At 40.6% G+C, this 19,174-nt stretch overlaps 1 protein-coding gene across 1 annotated transcript in view; it reads left to right on the top strand.

The window, feature by feature from the left end:
• LOC146074088 (serine/threonine-protein kinase 32A-like) overlaps nucleotides 1-18,862 on the top strand; it is a 496,785-nt gene extending 477,923 nt beyond the window's left edge. The window contains exons 10-13 of the mRNA XM_083181822.1: nucleotides 5,724-5,849; nucleotides 7,497-7,625; nucleotides 13,303-13,367; nucleotides 15,300-18,862. Of these exons, the coding sequence (XP_083037948.1) occupies nucleotides 5,724-5,849; nucleotides 7,497-7,625; nucleotides 13,303-13,367; nucleotides 15,300-15,396 (417 nt within the window). The 3' untranslated portion in view covers nucleotides 15,397-18,862. The remainder of the gene's footprint in view (nucleotides 1-5,723; nucleotides 5,850-7,496; nucleotides 7,626-13,302; nucleotides 13,368-15,299) is intronic.
• The last annotated feature ends 312 nt before the right edge of the window (nucleotides 18,863-19,174 follow it).

A 19,174-nucleotide genomic window follows, 5' to 3' on the forward strand; every position in this document is an offset into this window, starting at 1 on the left:
ATGTGTGCCTCTGAGGGTTATGTGGGTGGTACCTAAATTTGATAGGCTTGCTTGAAGAGGTGAATTTTCAGGGAATGCTTGAAAGTTTGGAAGCTTGAGGAGAGTCTTATTGTGCATGGGAGGGCATTCCATAGGGTGGGTACAGCCCTACGAAAGTCCTGCAACAGTGAATGGGAGCTAGTAATCTGTGCACAAGAGAGACTGAGAACTTGCAGAGCGGAGAGCGAGAGAGTTGGGAGATATATTGTGAGAAAAGTGAAGCGATATAGGTTGGTGTGTTTTGGATAATAGCTTTATATGTGAGTAAAAGTATTTCATATTTAATTCAGTAGAATATGGGCAACCAATGGAGGGACTGGCAGATCGGATCAACAGATGATGATCGTCTTGCTAGGAATATTAGCCTAGAAGCAACATTCAAAATAGTTTGCAGTGGTGAGACTGTTCTTGGGAAGATCAACGAGGAGACTATTGCAATAATCAATGCGAGAGATAATGAATACATGGATTAGTGTTTTAGTAGTGTCATATCTTGGATAGGGTCGTATCTTGGATGTTTTTAACCCCTTACCGCCGCAGCCTGTTTTTGCCTTCCTGACAGAGCCCTTTTTTTCACTTAAGTGGGGATAACTTTTTTTTTGCTTTTACTTATCCCAGTGATTTTGAGATTGTTTTCTCGTGACACATTGTACTTCAAGTTAGTGGTAAATTTTGGTCGATACAGTCTGTGTTTTTTTGTGAAAAATACCAAAATGTCGTAAAAAAATTGAAAATTTAGCAATTTTCAAAATGTTAAATTTTCTGCTTGTGAGACAAATAATCATACCACTCAAAATAGTTAATAACTAACATAGACAATATGTCTACTTTATGTTTCCATCATTATTTCAACCTCCTTTTAATTTTTTTGGACACTAGGAGGCTTAAAATATGAATAGCAAATTCTAAAATTTTCAAGAAAATTTCAAACACTGATTTTTTTAGGGACCAGTTCAGTTCTGATGTGACTTTGAGTGACTTGTATGTGAGACACCCCCATAAATGACGCCATTTCAAAAACTGCACCCCTCACAGTATTCAAAACAGCATTTTGGAAGTTTGTTAACCCTTTAGGTGTTTCACAGGAATTAAAACAAAGTGTAGGTGAAATTTCAAAATTTCATTTTTTTTGCAGATTTTCAATTTTAATACATTTTTCTAAGGAACACAGTAGATTTTACTAGAGAAATGTGACTAAAAATTGATTCCCCCAATTCTTTTGTTTTCATAAATATCCTATATGTGGCCCTAGTGTGCACGTTGACCAAACAGGCTTCATAATAGAAGGAGCACCTACTTGATTTTGGAGCCTCCTTTTTATGAAATTATTTTTTAGGCACCATGTAGGTTTCTCGGCACCATAAGATGCTAAAAGTTAGGAACCCCCCACAAGTGACCCCATTTTGCAAACTACACCCCTCAGAGAATTCATCTAGGGGTATAGTGTACATTTCAACCCCCCAGGGGTTTCACCAATTTTGGTACAACTGGGCTGTGAAAATGAAAAATTACATTTTTTTTACACAAAAATGCAGTTCTGGCTCAAAATTTTTCATTTTTACAAGGAATGAAGGAGACAAAGCACCCCAAAATCTGTGCCGCAATTTCTCACGAGTACGGCAATGCCTTATATGTGACCAAAAAATACCATTTGGGTGCATGGCAGGACTCAGAAGGGAAGGAGTGATATTTGGATTTTGCAGCACACAATCTGGTGGAATGAATGGTGGGTGCTATGTCGCATTAGCAAGACCCCCGAAGCACCAATACAGTGGAACCCCCCCACAAGTGACCCCATTTTGCAAACTACACCCCTCAGGGAATTCATCTAGGGGTAAAGTGTACATTTCAAACCCCCAGGGGTTTCACCAATTTTGGTACAACTGGGCTGTGAAAATGAAAAATTACATTTTTTTACACAAAAATTCAGTTCTTGCTCAAAATTTTTCATTTTCACAAGGAATGAAGGAGACAAAGCACCCCAAAATCTGTGCCGCAATTTCTCCAGAGTACGGCAATGCCTCATATGTGACCAAAAAATACCATTTGGGTGCATGGCAGGACTCAGAAGGGAAGGAGTGATATTTGGATTTTGCAGCACACATTCTGGTGGAATGAATGGTGGGTGCTATGTCGCATTAGCAAGACCCCCGAAGCACCAATACAGTGGAACCCCCCCACAAGTGACCCCATTTTGCAAACTACACCCCTCAGGGAATTCATCTAGGGGTATAGTGTACATTTCAAACCCCCAGGGGTTTCACCAATTTTGGTACAACTGGGCTGTGAAAATGAAAAATTAAATTTTTTTACACAAAAATGCAGTTCTGGCTCAAAATTTTTCATTTTCACAAGGAATGAAGGAGACAAAGCACCCTAGAATCTGTGCCGCAATTTCTCCCAAGTACGGCAATGCCTCATATGTGACCAAAAAATACCATTTGGGTGCATGGCAGGACTCAGAAGGGAAGGAGTGATATTTGGATTTTGCAGCACACATTCTGGTGGAATGAATGGTGGGTGCTATGTCGCATTAGCAAGACCCCCGAAGCACCGATACAGTGGAACCCCCCCACAAATGACCCCATTTTGCAAACTACACCCCTCAGGGAATTCATCTAGGGGTATAGTGTACATTTCAAACCCCCAGGGGTTTCACCAATTTTGGTACAACTGGGCTGTGAAAATGAAAAATTACATTTTTTTACACAAAAATGCAGTTCTGGCTCAAAATTTTTCATTTTCACAAGGAATGAAGGAGACAAAGCACCCCAAAATCTGTGACGCAATTTCTCCCGAGTACGGCAATGCCTCATATGTGACCAAAAATGGCAGGACTCAGAAGGGAAGGAGTGATAATTGGATTTTGCAGCACAGATTCTGGTGGAATGAATGGTGGGTGCTATGTCGCATTAGCAAGACCCCCGAAGCACCAATACAGTGGAACCCCCCCACAAGTGACCCCATTTTGCAAACTACACCCCTCAGGGAATTCATCTAGGGGTATAGTGTACATTTCAAACCCCCAGGGGTTTCACCAATTTTGGTACAACTGGGCTGTGAAAATGAAAAATTAAATTTTTTTACACAAAAATGCAGTTCTGGCTCAAAATTTTTCATTTTCACAAGGAATGAAGGAGACAAAGCACCCCAAAATCTGTGCCGCAATTTCTCCCGAGTACGGCAATGCCTTATATGTGACCAAAAAATACCATTTGGGTGCATGGCAGGACTCAGAAGGGAAGGAGTGATATTTGGATTTTGCATCACAGATTCTGGTGGAATGAATGGTGGGTGCTATGTCGCATTAGCAAGACCCCCGAAGCACGGTGAAATGATGAACCTAATAATCCATAGATGTGTGGTATATTTTAAAGCACTCCTTCATACATAGGCCGGGTTTGTCGGGGCAAGTTTCACAGTGGAAAATAGTTTGCTTTCGTATTCCCTTTTTATAGCAAACTTTGCACCTTTTTTGTGTCCTGCCCTTTCTTGCAGTGGAGGGGATTTCGTTAGGAAAATGCTGCCCTGATACAATACGGGGGCCAGTACTAGAAGTACTGGGGCCAGTACTGGGGCCCTCTGCCTGCTGGTTCCCAAATATTAGGCCCTTTATGACTTCCTCTTGAAAGTGCATAAATGTCCCCGTCTGGCTGGTAGAACGGAATAGTACGTAAGCGTTATACAGTGCCATCTGGATGATATACACGGCCAGCTTCTTATACCAGATTTTTGTTTTCCGCAGGGCACTGTACGGCTTCAGTACCTGATCTGAAAGATCCACTCCGCCCATGTACTTATTGTAATCTAGGATACAAATAGGTTTTGAGGTGTGGGTACTGGTACCTCGTACAGGGACGGAGGTGGTACTGTCTCCGTGAATTGTTGTCAGTATAAGGACATCCCTCTTGTCCTTATATTTGACCAACAACATATTTTCGGTGCATATTGCCCTGCTTTCACCCTTTCTCAGTAATTGGGCAATGTGCGTTTTTGGGAGGCCTCTTTGGTTCTTGCGCACAGTACCGCAAGCTGCTGTACCTCTTGAACCAAAGGCCTTAAACAGGGGGATGCTGGTGTAAAAGTTATCCACATAGAGGTGATAACCCTTATCCAGGAAGGGGTGCACTAAATCCCAGACAATCTTTCCACTAACACCTACGAGGGAGGGGGGGCATTCTGGCGGTTCAATTCTTGTGTCCTTCCCTTCATATACCCTAAACCTGTGGGTGTACCCTGAGGTACTTTCGCACAGCTTATAAATTTTTATGCCATACCTTGCCCTCTTATTGGGAAGGTACTGGCGGAATTTAACCCTTCCTTTAAAATGTATAAGTGACTCGTCTACACAAATAAATTTTTTGGGGATGTTCATCTCAGCAAATTTGGCGCTGAAATGATCAATGACCAGCCTGACTTTGAATAGCCGGTCAAAGGTGGGATCATCTCTGGGTGGGCACTGTGCATTATCGTTGTAATGCAAAAATTTAAGGATCGTCTCAAAACGAGTCCGGGTCATGGCCATACGATGAAGTGGGGTGCTGTACAGAACATCTGTACTCCAATATTGCCTAATTTCTGGCTTTTTAACTATGCCCATATGTAACACCAGACCCCAAAACGTCATCATCTCTACTGCATCTACAGGGGTCCACCTAGCAAATGATGACGTGGGGTTTTGGGCAATAAACTGCTGGGCATATAAATTACTGGTACTTATGTAATATCTGGGCTCCCGTTTTTCTTATGAGACCGCGTCCCCTCGCGGGGCTCACTGCGCTCACCACGCTTCGGGCACGGTGGCTCGCTACGCTCGCCACACTATATAAAATCAACTCCATGCGTAGTTGGATAGTAGGGGTATGAAAAAATGGGGTGCATTTAACATGGGAGCCCAGATAATACATAAGTACCGAATTACTTTAGTCCACCATTAAATTTATAAAATCATCAGAGAAAAAGACTTTGAAAAAGTCAATTTCTTTGAGGCCTGTACTATCAAATTGGATTCCTGGGTTGGCCAAAAACTCAGGAACCTGGGGCTCAAAATTGTCTGGTGGTGGGGTCCATACGAGATCAATCATTGGGGGGGGGGTCTCAGCTGCTCTACGGGGGCGTCTTTGAGGGGGTCCCTCATCACTAGAGGAGGAAGAGGAGCTTAAGACAAATGCCAATTCATCGCTTACTTCACTGGCTGTGTCAGTGTCAGAGGCAAGAAGGGCATATGCCTCCTCCGCTGAAAACAGTCTTTGCGATGATTGGGACATTTTTATTATTTTTAAGTGTAGTGTATAGTGTAGGGGGGGGGTACAAACTTTATTTCAACACGGGGGGTATGTAGTGTGTATTTAGTGCTTTAACACGTGTAAGTTAAAAGCTCCTGCGCCAAAAATTGAGCACAGATGTTGGTCAGTAACGTCCGTCACTGATCAGCGCTCAGCGGGCACAGGACACCCACAAAAGCACCACATAAAGATTTTTGTTTTGTGGTCATTAAGCCCATTGACAACAGTAGAATTTGTTGTGGTTGTAATGGTCATGTGTACATAGTACAATCCTACAGATGAGAGACTTAAATGTGAAAATCTGTCTTACTAATTGTGTTCTTCCTGTATCTTCTACAAAATATTGACGCTTGTTTACACACTCTCAGTTTTATTTAGTTTTTTCATTTTATTCCATAGTTGTTGGATAGAAATCCAGAGGAGCGGTTTTCATGCCTGGAAGATATTCAGAATTTCCCAGATTTATCAGAAGTTAATTGGGATTATGTCCTGCAGAAAAAACTGATACCAGAATTTACACCGACGGTAAGAAAATAATAACGTTAGATGAGCATGGTAACGTAACAAATTGACATGGAAACAATAAATAATTAGTGTCAGTGGGCAACGTAGCAAAACTTGAGGTTCATCATCTTAGAAGCCCCATATCTGCTGTCACATTGGTCCACCATCCTCTTATGTTATCCACAGAGGAACACAGTGAGTGTTGATAAATCAGTATGCCAACTCCACTCTCATGCCCCATAGAAACCACATCCTTAAAATTTGGTAGTTCCATCAATGGTAACTAGTATTGTACAAATGGTCTAGAACAGTGGTCTCCAACCTTTTTTTGCGGCGAGAGCTACTCGAGACAAAATAAACTGCCTGATGAGCTACTAAAATGAAAAAAAAAAGAAATATGCATAATAACCGAAAAATGCCCTTTACACATTATGCCACACACTGTAATGCCCCTAACACATTATGCCACATATCGCAATGCCCCAGACACTGCAATGTCCAATATGCCACATACATACCTCCCAACACTAGAGGCAGAGGAGACATCTGCGTATGGAGAAGGGACATTTGCACATGCCAAAATTAGGGGGCATGACCTACTATCATGGTACTCCTGCGAGGCCATGTCCCCATTTTTTCCGCTATCCGGGGCATGACCAGCACTCTGAGAAACACTGCGTGAATGTTGTCTCACTTTCTCCATCCCCTTTGCACCCCTCCATCACCTCTCCATTCCCCGGTCACCCTTGCATGTCTCTGTCCCCCCATTACTCCTTCACCTCTCTGTACCTCCTGCACCTTTTTGTCCCCTCTGCACCTCTCTGTCCCCCTTGAACCTGGACCTCTCAATCCCCTGTCGCCCCTGCACCTTTCTGTGGAGGAACGGGCTGCTGCAGAGTGGTCGAGCCACCCGGATCACTACCGCGGGCTACCAGTAGCTCGCGAATGACGGGTTGGCGACCACTGGTCTAGAACGTAGCTGTGTTTTTATAGGAATAGAATATAAAATGTTTATCCATACAGGTATTTAAAATTTCTTTCTTCTATTGAAATTACAATAAAAAAACAAAACCTTTGTTTTCATTAAGCCATTATTGAGAGTGATGCAAACCAATTTACATAAAATAGAACTATGTGTCCAATAACATCATGAATCTTCCTGTGTCCCAGATCACAGAACACTTTATTCATGTGTAAATATAAGCCATGATCAAATCTGTATCATAGAGCAAATTTCCTCCAATATCCCTTTAAGCTTTTTTCTGTTGTGTCTTCAAAGCAATTTACCCTTTTATAGGATTTACCTTTATTGGCATCACAATAAAATACTTATAAAGAGAGTTGTGTACCACCTGTCATCTTACTGATCGTGGTCAATAAATGTCTTCTGAAATAACACATTGTTACATCTATAATTGACATGTTATTGTTTCTGTGTTGTTATGGAAAATTGTTCTCTGCTACTGTAGAATTGTACTGTATATTTTGTTATTCATGTGATGTTTCAATAAAAAAAACATGATTTAAAAAACTCTTTTCCTAGAAAGGAAGGGGGATGCAATACAATTACTTTACATATACGTTACCAATTTATTAGAATCCAACTTTTTATCACATATATGTATGTTAATCTCTTTTGTTATAAACCATTTGCTTTCACTCTAACAGAAAGGGCGGCTTAACTGTGACCCAACTTTTGAACTAGAAGAAATGATACTAGAATCTAAACCTTTACACAAAAAGAAGAAGAGATTAGCCAAGAGAGTGAAGGACAATGGGAAAAGTTGTTCTGCACTGGTAAGAAATTAGAGTAAAACTAACCAAGTGAATACATCCTGAAATCAGCACATAAAATGTGTTCTGGATATGTGGATGCTAAATGACAGTACAATGCTGATGTTCTCATTTGAATCCAAAATATGATACAATATCTATATACTGTACTGTATACATAGCTTCTTCTGAGAAATCTGGCTTGTAGGTATCCCTGTGAGTTTTACATTTTCTACCCCATTAACTCTTGGCTAGCTGGTACTGATATTTACTGGCATTACAAGTAAAATGTACACAGAATGTTGCAGTGTTCTGCAATTTATTTGAATGTGTTAGTTAAACTGTAAAAAAACAATTAGCATTTATCCAAAGCTGCAAAGCCTGTACACAGCAGAGAGCATACCTACAACACAGTGGCGGATTCAGGGGGGGGGGGGGGCACCTGGGCACGTGCCCCCCCTGTCATTCATTTTGTAGATGAGGACCAGAGCTTTCCAACGAGCCCAGCCCCATGTCTCTAGCCCCCCGGGAACCGGAGATATCGCCTGGCAAAGCTGTAACATTTTTTCCCCATAGGATAATATGGGACCCGTCAATTCCGACCCCCACCCGGTTCCGACGGCTGCCAGTTCCCTCCCTGGCAACACAGGAGCTTGTGGTTGATGTCATTCAATTCCAAATCGCTGGGCCTTCAATATGATACCAGGACGGCCCATATAGGTCAATCGGTTCAAGAGATATAGTGTGTAAATCGATTTTTTTTTTGTAAATGTAATTTCATGGCTGTTCTTTGAGGGCAGATTACTCTGGAACCAAACTCACTGGACCAAAATCATTCAAAGCCCACTCAAAAGTTCTTCAATATGATACTTGTCTCATGTAAATGGGTCAGTTAGTTCCGAAGATATATAAATGAGATAACTGGTTAAAGGGGGGGAGGGGTGGTTTTCTCTCCCCCTCACACCAGCAAATGCAGGGACTAGGCTGGTGTAAAAGTGGCCAACCTGGGAATGCATTTTCTGGTGTGAAATTGGTATTATTTCAAATAGCTGGGACCTGCAGTGCTCGAAATTCAGCCAGGCTCTGCCACTGTCAGTGGCTATCACTTCTGCCTGGCGGCGGCTGTCCCCCATTTACCACGAGCATGTATTCCCCATTGGCAATGAGCATGTAATCCCACATGGCAACGAGCATGGAACCTCTGGCAATGAGCATGGAACCCTTGGCAATGAGCATGTAGATAAGCAGCACTTACTGTATGTAGCATAATTTTTAATAGGCATTATGGTGTTTGGCATAATACATAATGGACATCATGCCGTGTAACTTAACGTGCAATGGACATTATGGTGTCAATGTTTAATGCGTGCCTTTGGTGGACAATGTCCCTGTTTATGAAGCGTATTGTGAATTTTGTCTTAATCTGTGTGGCATTATGTGAATTCTGGCTCAATCCGTGTGGCATTATGTGAATTTTGTCTCAATCCGTGTGGCATTATGTGAATTTTGGCTCAATACGTGTGGCATTATGTGAATTTTGGCTCAATCCATGTGGCATTATGTGAATTTTGGCTCAATCCATATGGCATCTTATGAATTTGGCTCAATCCGTGTGGCATTATGTGAATTTTGACACAATCCATGTGGCATTATGTGAATTTTGGCTCAATCCATTTGGCATTATGTGAATTTTGGCTCAATCCATTTGGCATTTTGTGAATTTTGGCTCAATCCATTTGGCATTATGTGAATTTTGGCTCAATCCATTTGGCATTTTGTGAATTTTGGCTCAATCTGTGTGTTATTATGTAAATTTTGGCTCAATCTGTGTGGCATTGTGTGAATTTTGACACAATCCATGTGGCATTGTTTGAATTTTGGCTCATTCCATTTGGCATCATGTGTAAGGGGCAAGTATAATGGGGTCTAGTATTTTGTAGCATAATGTGTAGAAGTTGTATATGGTGTTGTACACTCTACTCAAGGACATGCCCCCTGTTGAGTGGCCACACCCCCTTTTCCAGAGCGCGCCTTCGGCGCGCGCACAACTACATCCTTCACTTTTGTTGCCATGGTGGGCCTATTTTTAATCCCATTGCCACCCTCTCTCTGCCGCTCTCTTAGCATGTACACTGGCACCACTAACACTGGCCCTCACTCACCTAAACCCTCTTTTATCATGGTGCCCCCCCTGTCATTTTATCCTGGATCCGCCCCTGCTACAACATACTTTAGTTCTTCATTTTGGAAGTGAGGGTACTCACCATTTTTGCAGGTTTTCTGGACTTTACAAATAAGCTCTAGCACTTTGAGCCCTATATATTATTATTTGCACTACCTTTGAATCGCATATGGGCAAATTTACACAAAAAATTGTAAATATACCCGATAGGTTACAATCGCTACCACCATCTCCAGATGACGCTGGCATACAGGACCAAGCTCTGGAAACAAAGCTTTTCTGTGCTTGAATAATTGCTCTAAATTACACTGCCCATTGAGAGTTATGGGGACTTGTAGCATCCTGTGATAATGGAGGTTATTTTGGTTCACTGACAAATTCCTGAGATGGACAAAACAATGTGCACTGCAGGTGGGGCAGATGTAACATGTGCAGAGAGAATTAGAATTGGGTGATTTATTTTGTTTTTGTGCAGGGAAAATACTGACTGCTTTATTTTTACACTGCAAAATAGATCTAACTTTGAAGTAAAACCCCACCCAAATCTTATTATATCTGCACATGTTAGATCTGCCCCACCTGCAGTGCACATGTTTTTGTCCATCTAAGAAGGAATTTGTCAGAAAGAGTGAACCAAAAATAACCCCCAATGTGCCTAACACATAAAATATCTCTGATAATCACCTGCATTTGGGATATGTTCAGTTCGAGGACAATAAAATGAAGAGAGAGCATGATATTTGGGGGATGTTATAAACACAGTCTGCTACCCATGTAATTAAACGTATCCATCCAGTCCTGTGGCATCTTCTCGGTGATTGGCACATGTAAAGGCACCCCGTAACATTGTGCCCACGCCTTGTTAACAGGGGCATCTCTACTACACAAATCACCGAGAAAACCACCATAGTAGCCAGAAGCAGCACAATGCCCGACAGGACAGGAAGGGGTTCACACTAAGCCTAGACATGGACCCACTCCTCTCTTAACCCTTTGAGTGCCAATGTTGCTATGAGAGATGTGCGTAAAATGCCAGGGTTGAAGTCGAGGTATATGAATCGCTTTAGTAATTGCCGACAAATTATCTGAAGTCAATTGATTTGACGTTTTCGAAAACATTGCTGGCATTTTCAGCAGATATTTTGCACATCTCTCTCAGCAACGTTGGCACTCAAAGGGTTATTCCGCCCCAGCCATAGGCATTAAATATTCATATGACCTTTATCATTTCCCAATGTATGCAAAACCAATTATTTTTTTTGTTCCTTGATCACGGAAATCAATCATGTATTATAATAAAAAACATCTGCATGAGATGTACATTATTCCTATGTATACAAATGGAAGATATTGACATTTGGTTTGCAGGATGGCACTCTAAATAGAAAAAAATCCCGGTGCCAGCAACATCAAGTTTTAGAACATGAAAAGCACTTACCCCCCTTGGTTGTAGAAGGATAGGAACCGGCACACGGGTGGATGGTGAAGAAAAGTTGATTTATTGTACAAACATGATTGCACACAACGACAGCTGTACATCTGACAGCTGTTTCAACCGAAATAAACGGTTTTGATCAGAGGTTGAAACAGCTGTCAGGTGTACAGCTGTCATTGTGTGCAATCATGTTTGTACAATAAATCAACTTTTCTTCACCATCCACCCGTGTGCCGGTTCCTATCCTTCTACAACCAAGGGGGGTAAGTGCTTTTTATGTATACAAATGTAGACTTGCATGGGTGATATCCACATTCATGATTAGAATGATTTTTAAAATAGGAGGTTTTGATCAGAGCCAGGCTTTTAGAAATTATGTTTTCATTAATAATGTGTCAGCACCAGTATGTTTGCATTGTCACTGAGCGGAGAGCTATTGCCCAGAAAACAAAAATGCTCCACAGTAATGCAGACAATACTAATTGTACTAAAAATCATTATAGAGCAACCGGGCAAATAAATATAGACAAAAATTGTGTAAACGTTTTTAGCATGGTCTTTAAAGAAATATACAGTATTTTGGCAAGTGAAAGGGTGCTAGGTTCCAGAATGTAGACCTTGATGGATGGCAGAAGTAAAACAACATTGGGAACATTTAAAAATCTTGATGATAGATATGGAAGGCACTTATCTTAAGTGGTTTTTAGTCCTGTTCAATAAGCAAAACATGAAATTACTTTGCAAGTGTTCAGAAAGTATTAATCAATTGCACTTTCCAATTTTAATATTAATTGTATCTGACTTTATTTTGCTTATAAAATCTTTACGTTCTAACGTTTTTCCGTTGAGTAATGCCACGGCCTATTTTGATATACTGTAGCGGAAGAAGTCAATCAGACATCTAATACTGTATTACGTGCGTTTTCATCCAGTTTTTGTAGTATGTAAGGATGTAAGTCAAGCTTGTCCTTAGCATTATAGAGGAATTTGGCTGTTGAAGATTAATGTGTCCTTAGCAAATAGAGTTAAGCCCCCATACACATGGTGAGATATTGGTAAATGGCCAATTTTTACTGAGATTTTGGCTACATGTACTAGAAATTTGGACTAAGCAGTTTGTTCGAACTAATGATAGTCAATGACAGGGCTGGTCAAACCGGTCCTCGAGATCTACCAACGGTCCACGTTTTCCAAATCACCTAGCTGGTGCACAGCTGTAGTCATTGCTAACTGTCACAATGTCAATCATGTTGCATTTATTCCTACTATAGAACCACAGGTTGCCTGAAAAACATGAACTGTTGGTAGATCTTGAGGACAGGTTTGGCCACCCCTGGTCTATGATTTAGTTCAAATGGATTTACTCAAAATGTTCTTTCACTCCCTGTGCGGCAGTATTGTGGTTGTCCCTTGCTTATGACCTTTTCTTTTGCCAGCTGGAGTTCATATCTGGAGCACATAGGGTGAGATGTAGCAAAGCTTGGAGAGAGATAAAGTGCCAACCATTTATGTCAGATCACAGGCTGTGTTTTAAAATGGCAGGAGCTGATTTGGTGGTACATTATCTCTCCACTTTGTGTGCTCTCACTGTAATGTCCCGTACACACAGTTTGATGTGTTCTATTTATCTATTTGACTTTAATTTCAAAATCAATAAGCAAACGCTTTGATTTGATGGATCCCAATGCGTGGCCATGCAGCATTTAAAATGAGTAAAAAAACTCTGGAGGCAAGACTTTATAGTACAGATCTGTACCATATAGTCCAAATTGAATGCCTTATCGTGCTATTCCATCCCAATTGAATCAGACCCGAATAGTGTGTATGTGTATATATATATATATATATATATATATATATATATATATATTGTGTATATAGATATATATAATTGAGCAGTCCTTTACATGCTGTATCCTAGGATGATATCGTTAATAACCACCCTCAACCAACCTTCAAAATCCAATATAATTGCTAAATGTTTATACTGTTTTAATTATTGCATTTATGCCTTGTGTGCAATTCATACAATGTACTGTTTTATTATTCCTGTTTCATTCCTATTACATCTTGTTTTGTTAAAGAGCGGTAACTTGCAAAAACATTTGGACACCGTGGAGAGAGATTTCATTGTTTTCAATAGAGAGAAGTAAGTATAACCATGTTAAAGGGGCTCTAATGTATAATTTCATTGTTTTTCAATAGAGAGAAGTAAGTATAACCATGTTAAAGCGCATACTTGCCTACCTGGCCCTCTCCATGCGGGAGAAAATGCTCTGTACATGGACTTCCCTGGTAATGTATGATTGCCATCACCTGTGGTGAAACACCTTTACCTAGCTCCCCACAGGTGATGGCAATCATACATTACCAGGGAAGTCCAGAAACAGAGCATTTTCTCCCGCATGGAGAGGGTGAGGTAGGCAAGTATGTTAAAGGGGCTCTAAATGTATAATTATTTTATGCTTCATTTGTATTTGACTAATGTACATATTAAAGTTACAATACCTCTCTGTTCATCTTACTACCTACAGGGGCCAATCACATATTGGACTACTTCCTGTATTTCTTTTATTCTTCTTCTTGTAAATGATTCTGCTGCTTTAAGAGACAGCAGTGTAAAATATTCTTGTTTGTGGGCTTTAGTTCTCTGCTTAAGGAGCCTTCTAACGCTGCCCGCCAGGCATACGAATGCCCGCCACACTGCGAATGAATGTTTTGCATAAACATCCATTTGCTGGGTAGTGTGCAGGCCCGAAATCATTGGATGGTCAACTACAATCAGGCCCTGTGTGTACAGACAGGTAAGTTCAGCACCTGCCAAAAGGACAGCACTTTTTGCTATTGGCCTGGTTTGCATGCATTCCACCTATAGATTGTAAGCTTGCAGCAGGGACCTCCAACCTCTGTCTGTCTGTTTTACCCAGTTTGTTCTTTCAGTTTCAACATTTGTAAAGCGCAACGGAATCTGCTGCGCTGTAAAAGAAACTGTAAATAAATAAATAAAAATAAAAATGTTTAGGAAGTAATATGTTTTTAAACAGAGAAAATACAAGTTAAAGTGTGAAAAGTTTATTAACAAGTGCCTGGGGTTAACAGTGGACACTACTCCGTCCACTTATCCTGACACATATTGATCCCAGGAGGTCTCAGACATTACCTGATAGTGGAGGCATGTAATTCTGGTGAAAGACAGCACAAGATACTAATTAGCCTATAGTTTTAGATATGCCTTCAAGGCCTTTAGATCCTGTGCTCTCTCTTTAAAACGATGCCATCAATGAAACTTTGTCAAATGTCAGTACAATGCATGCTCTGCTAAACGTGGCAACTCTGGTATTTGCTTGTAATGTACAGACCGTGTATAAGCTTTGGGCCTGCTTCATTAAGGATCACATATGATAGGCTACTTGCTTAGCATATATGATCCACTGCATACACAATGCAAATGCAGGATGAGGTTCATCAGTCGCGATGCTCCTCTGCATTTTGATTAAGGGCCAAATGCACTAAGCTTCAAAAAGTGATAAAATGGAGAGTGATAGACAATCAGCTCTTACTGCCATGTCACAGATTGTGTTTGAAAAACGTCAGGCAGGAGCTGATCACTCTCCATTTTATTACTTTTGAAGCATAGTGCATCTGGCCATAAGTCTGTCCTTACTCAGGCTGCCTGTCGCATTGCGGCTTGGGGGGCCAAGGAAACTGCACTTCTGGGAAATGGGGGCGACCAGTTCCCACCCATAAAATCCTCTGCACATCAGTCGGACAGAGGTATTATCTATTCTGTGATGCGAGGTCAGGACATCTCCTGGACATGTGCAGAACAGGACCTGCATACTTTTCAGGACATTGGAAAAATGTGCAACTGTTTGTATTTGTGATCAGTCTTGAATAAGGCTCATTATCTGTATTGTGGAGACCTGAATCTCTTCTATTGAGCTTCTTTTCCGTTCTACAGTCCCAGTTTTCATTGGCCAGAGAGCTGATCTGTTTCCAATCAGTGCATTTAGACATTCACAGTGCTACAGCTAATCACTGCTTTATAATTCTTCTGCTTACACACATTGTTTTCTAACAGAAGCAGACGAGATCTCAACGAGAACCAGGAAAACCTGACAGTTTCCCAAACCAAAGAGGAGGAGGATGGGAAGAATAACAACCTACAATCTGTGTGACCCTCAAAACTGCAGCTTGTGTAACTGGAATAAGAGTGAAGCCATCACAAACTGCATTATGGGGTCTGGACAAACTGTACGTTATGGAGCACTGGTTATCCCTGACATGACTTTGGCTTCTTAGAATCATAGTAAACTATGAACTTAATTTTTTTTTTTTTGGTTTAATGGATTCTGCAAAAGCTTTTTTTCTTCGAAGACAATCTACTTAATGCATTCTATAGCATTCAAGAACAAATGAGCTAAATGTTCCACTTATTTATTTACTTTGCACCTGTAATTATTTTGCTGTAGGGCAAATTATGACACATTTTACACAGATTGAGAACTATTTTAGACAAAAGTTTTATAAGAGCACTAGGAATATTTTCTAGGCTATTTTTATTTTTTAATGGTCTTAAGCATATAGCTAAAATATTTTGTTATTTGTAATGAAAGTTTCGCAGACAACTAGCCGAAATTAGCTTTTGTCCAAAGGTTGGTTCTACCATGGTGTTAGAATCATGTGACTGGAAACTATGGGTCTGGAGATGTATGTAACTCAACTGTTAATGCTGCAGCATTGTGCACATAGAATTGAATGTGGGTAACTTACCATATGCTGTATACAGTCTATAGCCAGAAACCACTATTTGGATACTGTCCTCATCATTACACTTACACCACTTTTACACAGTAATGATCTGAAAATTGGTGAAATGACTCATACACAACTCCGCAAAGCCTCCGCAAAGCCTTCCATCAGCCTGCCCACTCTCAACTTGGCCTACTTGTGGATTGTCCGCTTGCAAACAGGATTCTCCTACTTCATCTGTTATTACTGTACTTAGTCATGTTTTATTACTGTGTTTTTCCACCTATTGCTGTAAGTGCAACATAATTTGCTGGCTGTATAGAAACAAATAATTGTTAGAAGGCCCTATTGTCCGCATTTGCATGCAATCTATCCCATAGCATGTACTGTGCGAATACACCCATCAAATGGACTTAAATGGTTAAAGTCTGCATCAATGGACTTAAATGGTTAAAGTCTGCATCAGCCCCATTGTGTTAGATGTGTAGTTCTAAAGTCACATGTCTGTGTCATAATGGAAAAGTGGAGGTTTAATAAATGTTACATCCAATATAATACAGCCCCTGCTGTAAATAAGATAAGCGTTCTGTTGAAGATGGGCTGTTGCCCATAACAAACGACCATATTCTCATTTATTTAGCACCTTCTAGAAGATAATAGAATTTGATTGGTTGCTGTAAATCTGTGCTCCAGCTCCTGTGGTCATTGGGTCTTACAGCCAACCCTAAAATAAAGCTAGTCAAACACCAGAAAAGACCGATTAAGTGTAACTGAATAATAAAATATATTGCCATCAGAAACATTTAGGGGGAAATTTACTAATATGGGAATTAGACTTCACATGTGATGTTGCTATGGGCAACCAATCAGATCAGGTCTACTATCTTCTAGAACAGGGGTGGCCAAACCGGTCCTCAAGATCTACCAACGGTCCACATTTCCCACATCACCTAGCTGCTGCACAGCTGTAGTCATTACTAACTGTCACATTTTCAAACCTGCTGCATTCATTCCTGCTATAGATCCACAGGTTGCCTGGAAAACATGCACCGTTGGTAGATCTTGAGGACAGGTTTGGCCACCCCTGTTCTAGAGGGTGCTAAATAAATAAGAAGTAGATTCTGATTGGTTTCCCATAGCAACATCACATGTGAAGTCTAATTGCTCCTTATTCTTCTAATTTAGACAGCATTGGAAAATAGTGAAAACATTAAAAAGTAGGAAAAAATAAAGCCACAGTGTAGATCTGTGTTTGCAACAGATCAATTGCAGCACATTATGTTTAACTTCAGCAATAAGTCAAAGCTATATACATAATCAAAAAGATAACACCAATATGTAATAACATTAATACTGCGACAGCAGTTACTGGTCTTGTGGGTGACCAGATATTCCTCCAGCGTGTGTAAGTTAGGCGAATGACTGGACATGTACAGCACACATCTGCACAGAGGTTTGCATCTATCAACCTGTCAAGAGTGGTATTTCCTATCATTAAGTGGAGTGAAATCTAGACCTCTGTAGAACACAGGTGCATACCTGCCCACTCACCCCCTTAAGGTGTCAATCACAATGCCTGTCACTTCTGCACTGCATAGCAACCATGGTGTGCATTGCTGGCAAATAGGATGGTGGAAGAATATTAGAAGTGTCGTTCACAGTGTAACCACACTGCTGTGAATTGTGGTTACACCCTTTTCGTCACGCTTCCCCAACCATATGTGTTGTGGGCAGGAATCCAACAGCTTAAAACACTGTAAGCCCTCAGAACTCTGATCCGAGATGTGATATCATTGCTGCACACCCTACTGCGGCATGACCACACACCTTTGTGGAAGGAGCATGTCCGTTACTCAATTAAGAATTGATCAATGTAGTTTGGTACAGTTGTAGACTGAAAGGTTTGGGTGTACACCCACAGCTGTAGTGTTAGGCTCAGCAGACAAAAATACTTCAGGGTAGAGATGAGCGGGTTCAGATTTACTTGTAAAATTATTGCAATTTCCAATTTTTCCACTTGGCTATTGGCTGTCACGTGTCTTGGATATCTAATAACATCCCGCTTTGAGATCCGAGTAAAACCGAACCTGCTCATCTCTACTTCAGGGGCCCTCACTTTATAAAGCAGAATGATGCTGGGGAGTGCAGGGTAAGGCTTGGAATATGGCAGGATTCCATGGAGTCACTTGTTGTCCATAACTGGTAAACCATCTTACTTTTCAGTTTCAAATACAAAATGACTATTATCATACTGTAGGTTGAAGATAACCTCCTTTTGATGGCAAACGGTATGTCCAATCTACAACAGATGTGATGTACAGTAGGTAGCCTTTTATTATGGCCCATTTGGTCTTTTCAATTACACTATAGGTGTATTCAATCTATAGGGTAACAAGGAATGTGAATGTAGGTGGCCAAAGGGCTCCATCATAGATCTACAGAAGTAAGCAGTGTAAAAACTAATCACTTTTCTCCTCATACAGTTTTTTCTTCCCGCCACTGCTCCTTTAATATCATTGAGATCATTGTTGTTTGTTCAATTATATAGAATAAAATTAAAGTTGAATGCAACTATTCTAATGTACTATTCAAACAATTACAATAAACTGCCAAAGTGCACTAACATATAGCTATAGCAAAGTTTTTATTTTGACACTCAAATTGTTGCAGTAAGCAGGGTAATTTAAAAATGATCAACAACCAATTCTTCTACTGTTCCGATCGCTGCACTTGGCCTGAAGCGCCTCAACATGAAAACCTCTAGTCACCATCGACAGGTTAGAGATGATCGGTATCCACAACAAAAATCACAGTATATTATAATAACATTTCTCTGGGGAAAAGTAATATATTAATTGCCCTCTGGTCATTTACTAAATTAAAAATTATTCCACATCAATTTTTTTAACCCATTTTTTGCTGTAGAAGTAGTATTTGTAGTATTAGGGCTAGTGATGACTGGAAGCTTTACTAAGCATGGCTTATCCAACCATCCTAACTGATTTACTTACAAAAAATCCTGACCAGGGTGGGAGAACCACTGTAGTAATTGATCATGTCAAAAAGATCCATCTTTATTCTGTGACCCCTCTCTCTCTGTCTCTCTCTCTCTATCCATTCAGAAGTTTTCTTGTCACCTATGTCCACATTCAAGGGCTGTCCTAAGGGCTAGCTCTACCATTAGGCAGCTTTAGGCAGCTGACA

This window comes from Crinia signifera, chromosome 4 (assembly GCF_055691185.1).
Source record: "Crinia signifera chromosome 4, ASM5569118v1, whole genome shotgun sequence".
Lineage (NCBI taxonomy): Eukaryota > Metazoa > Chordata > Amphibia > Anura > Myobatrachidae > Crinia > Crinia signifera.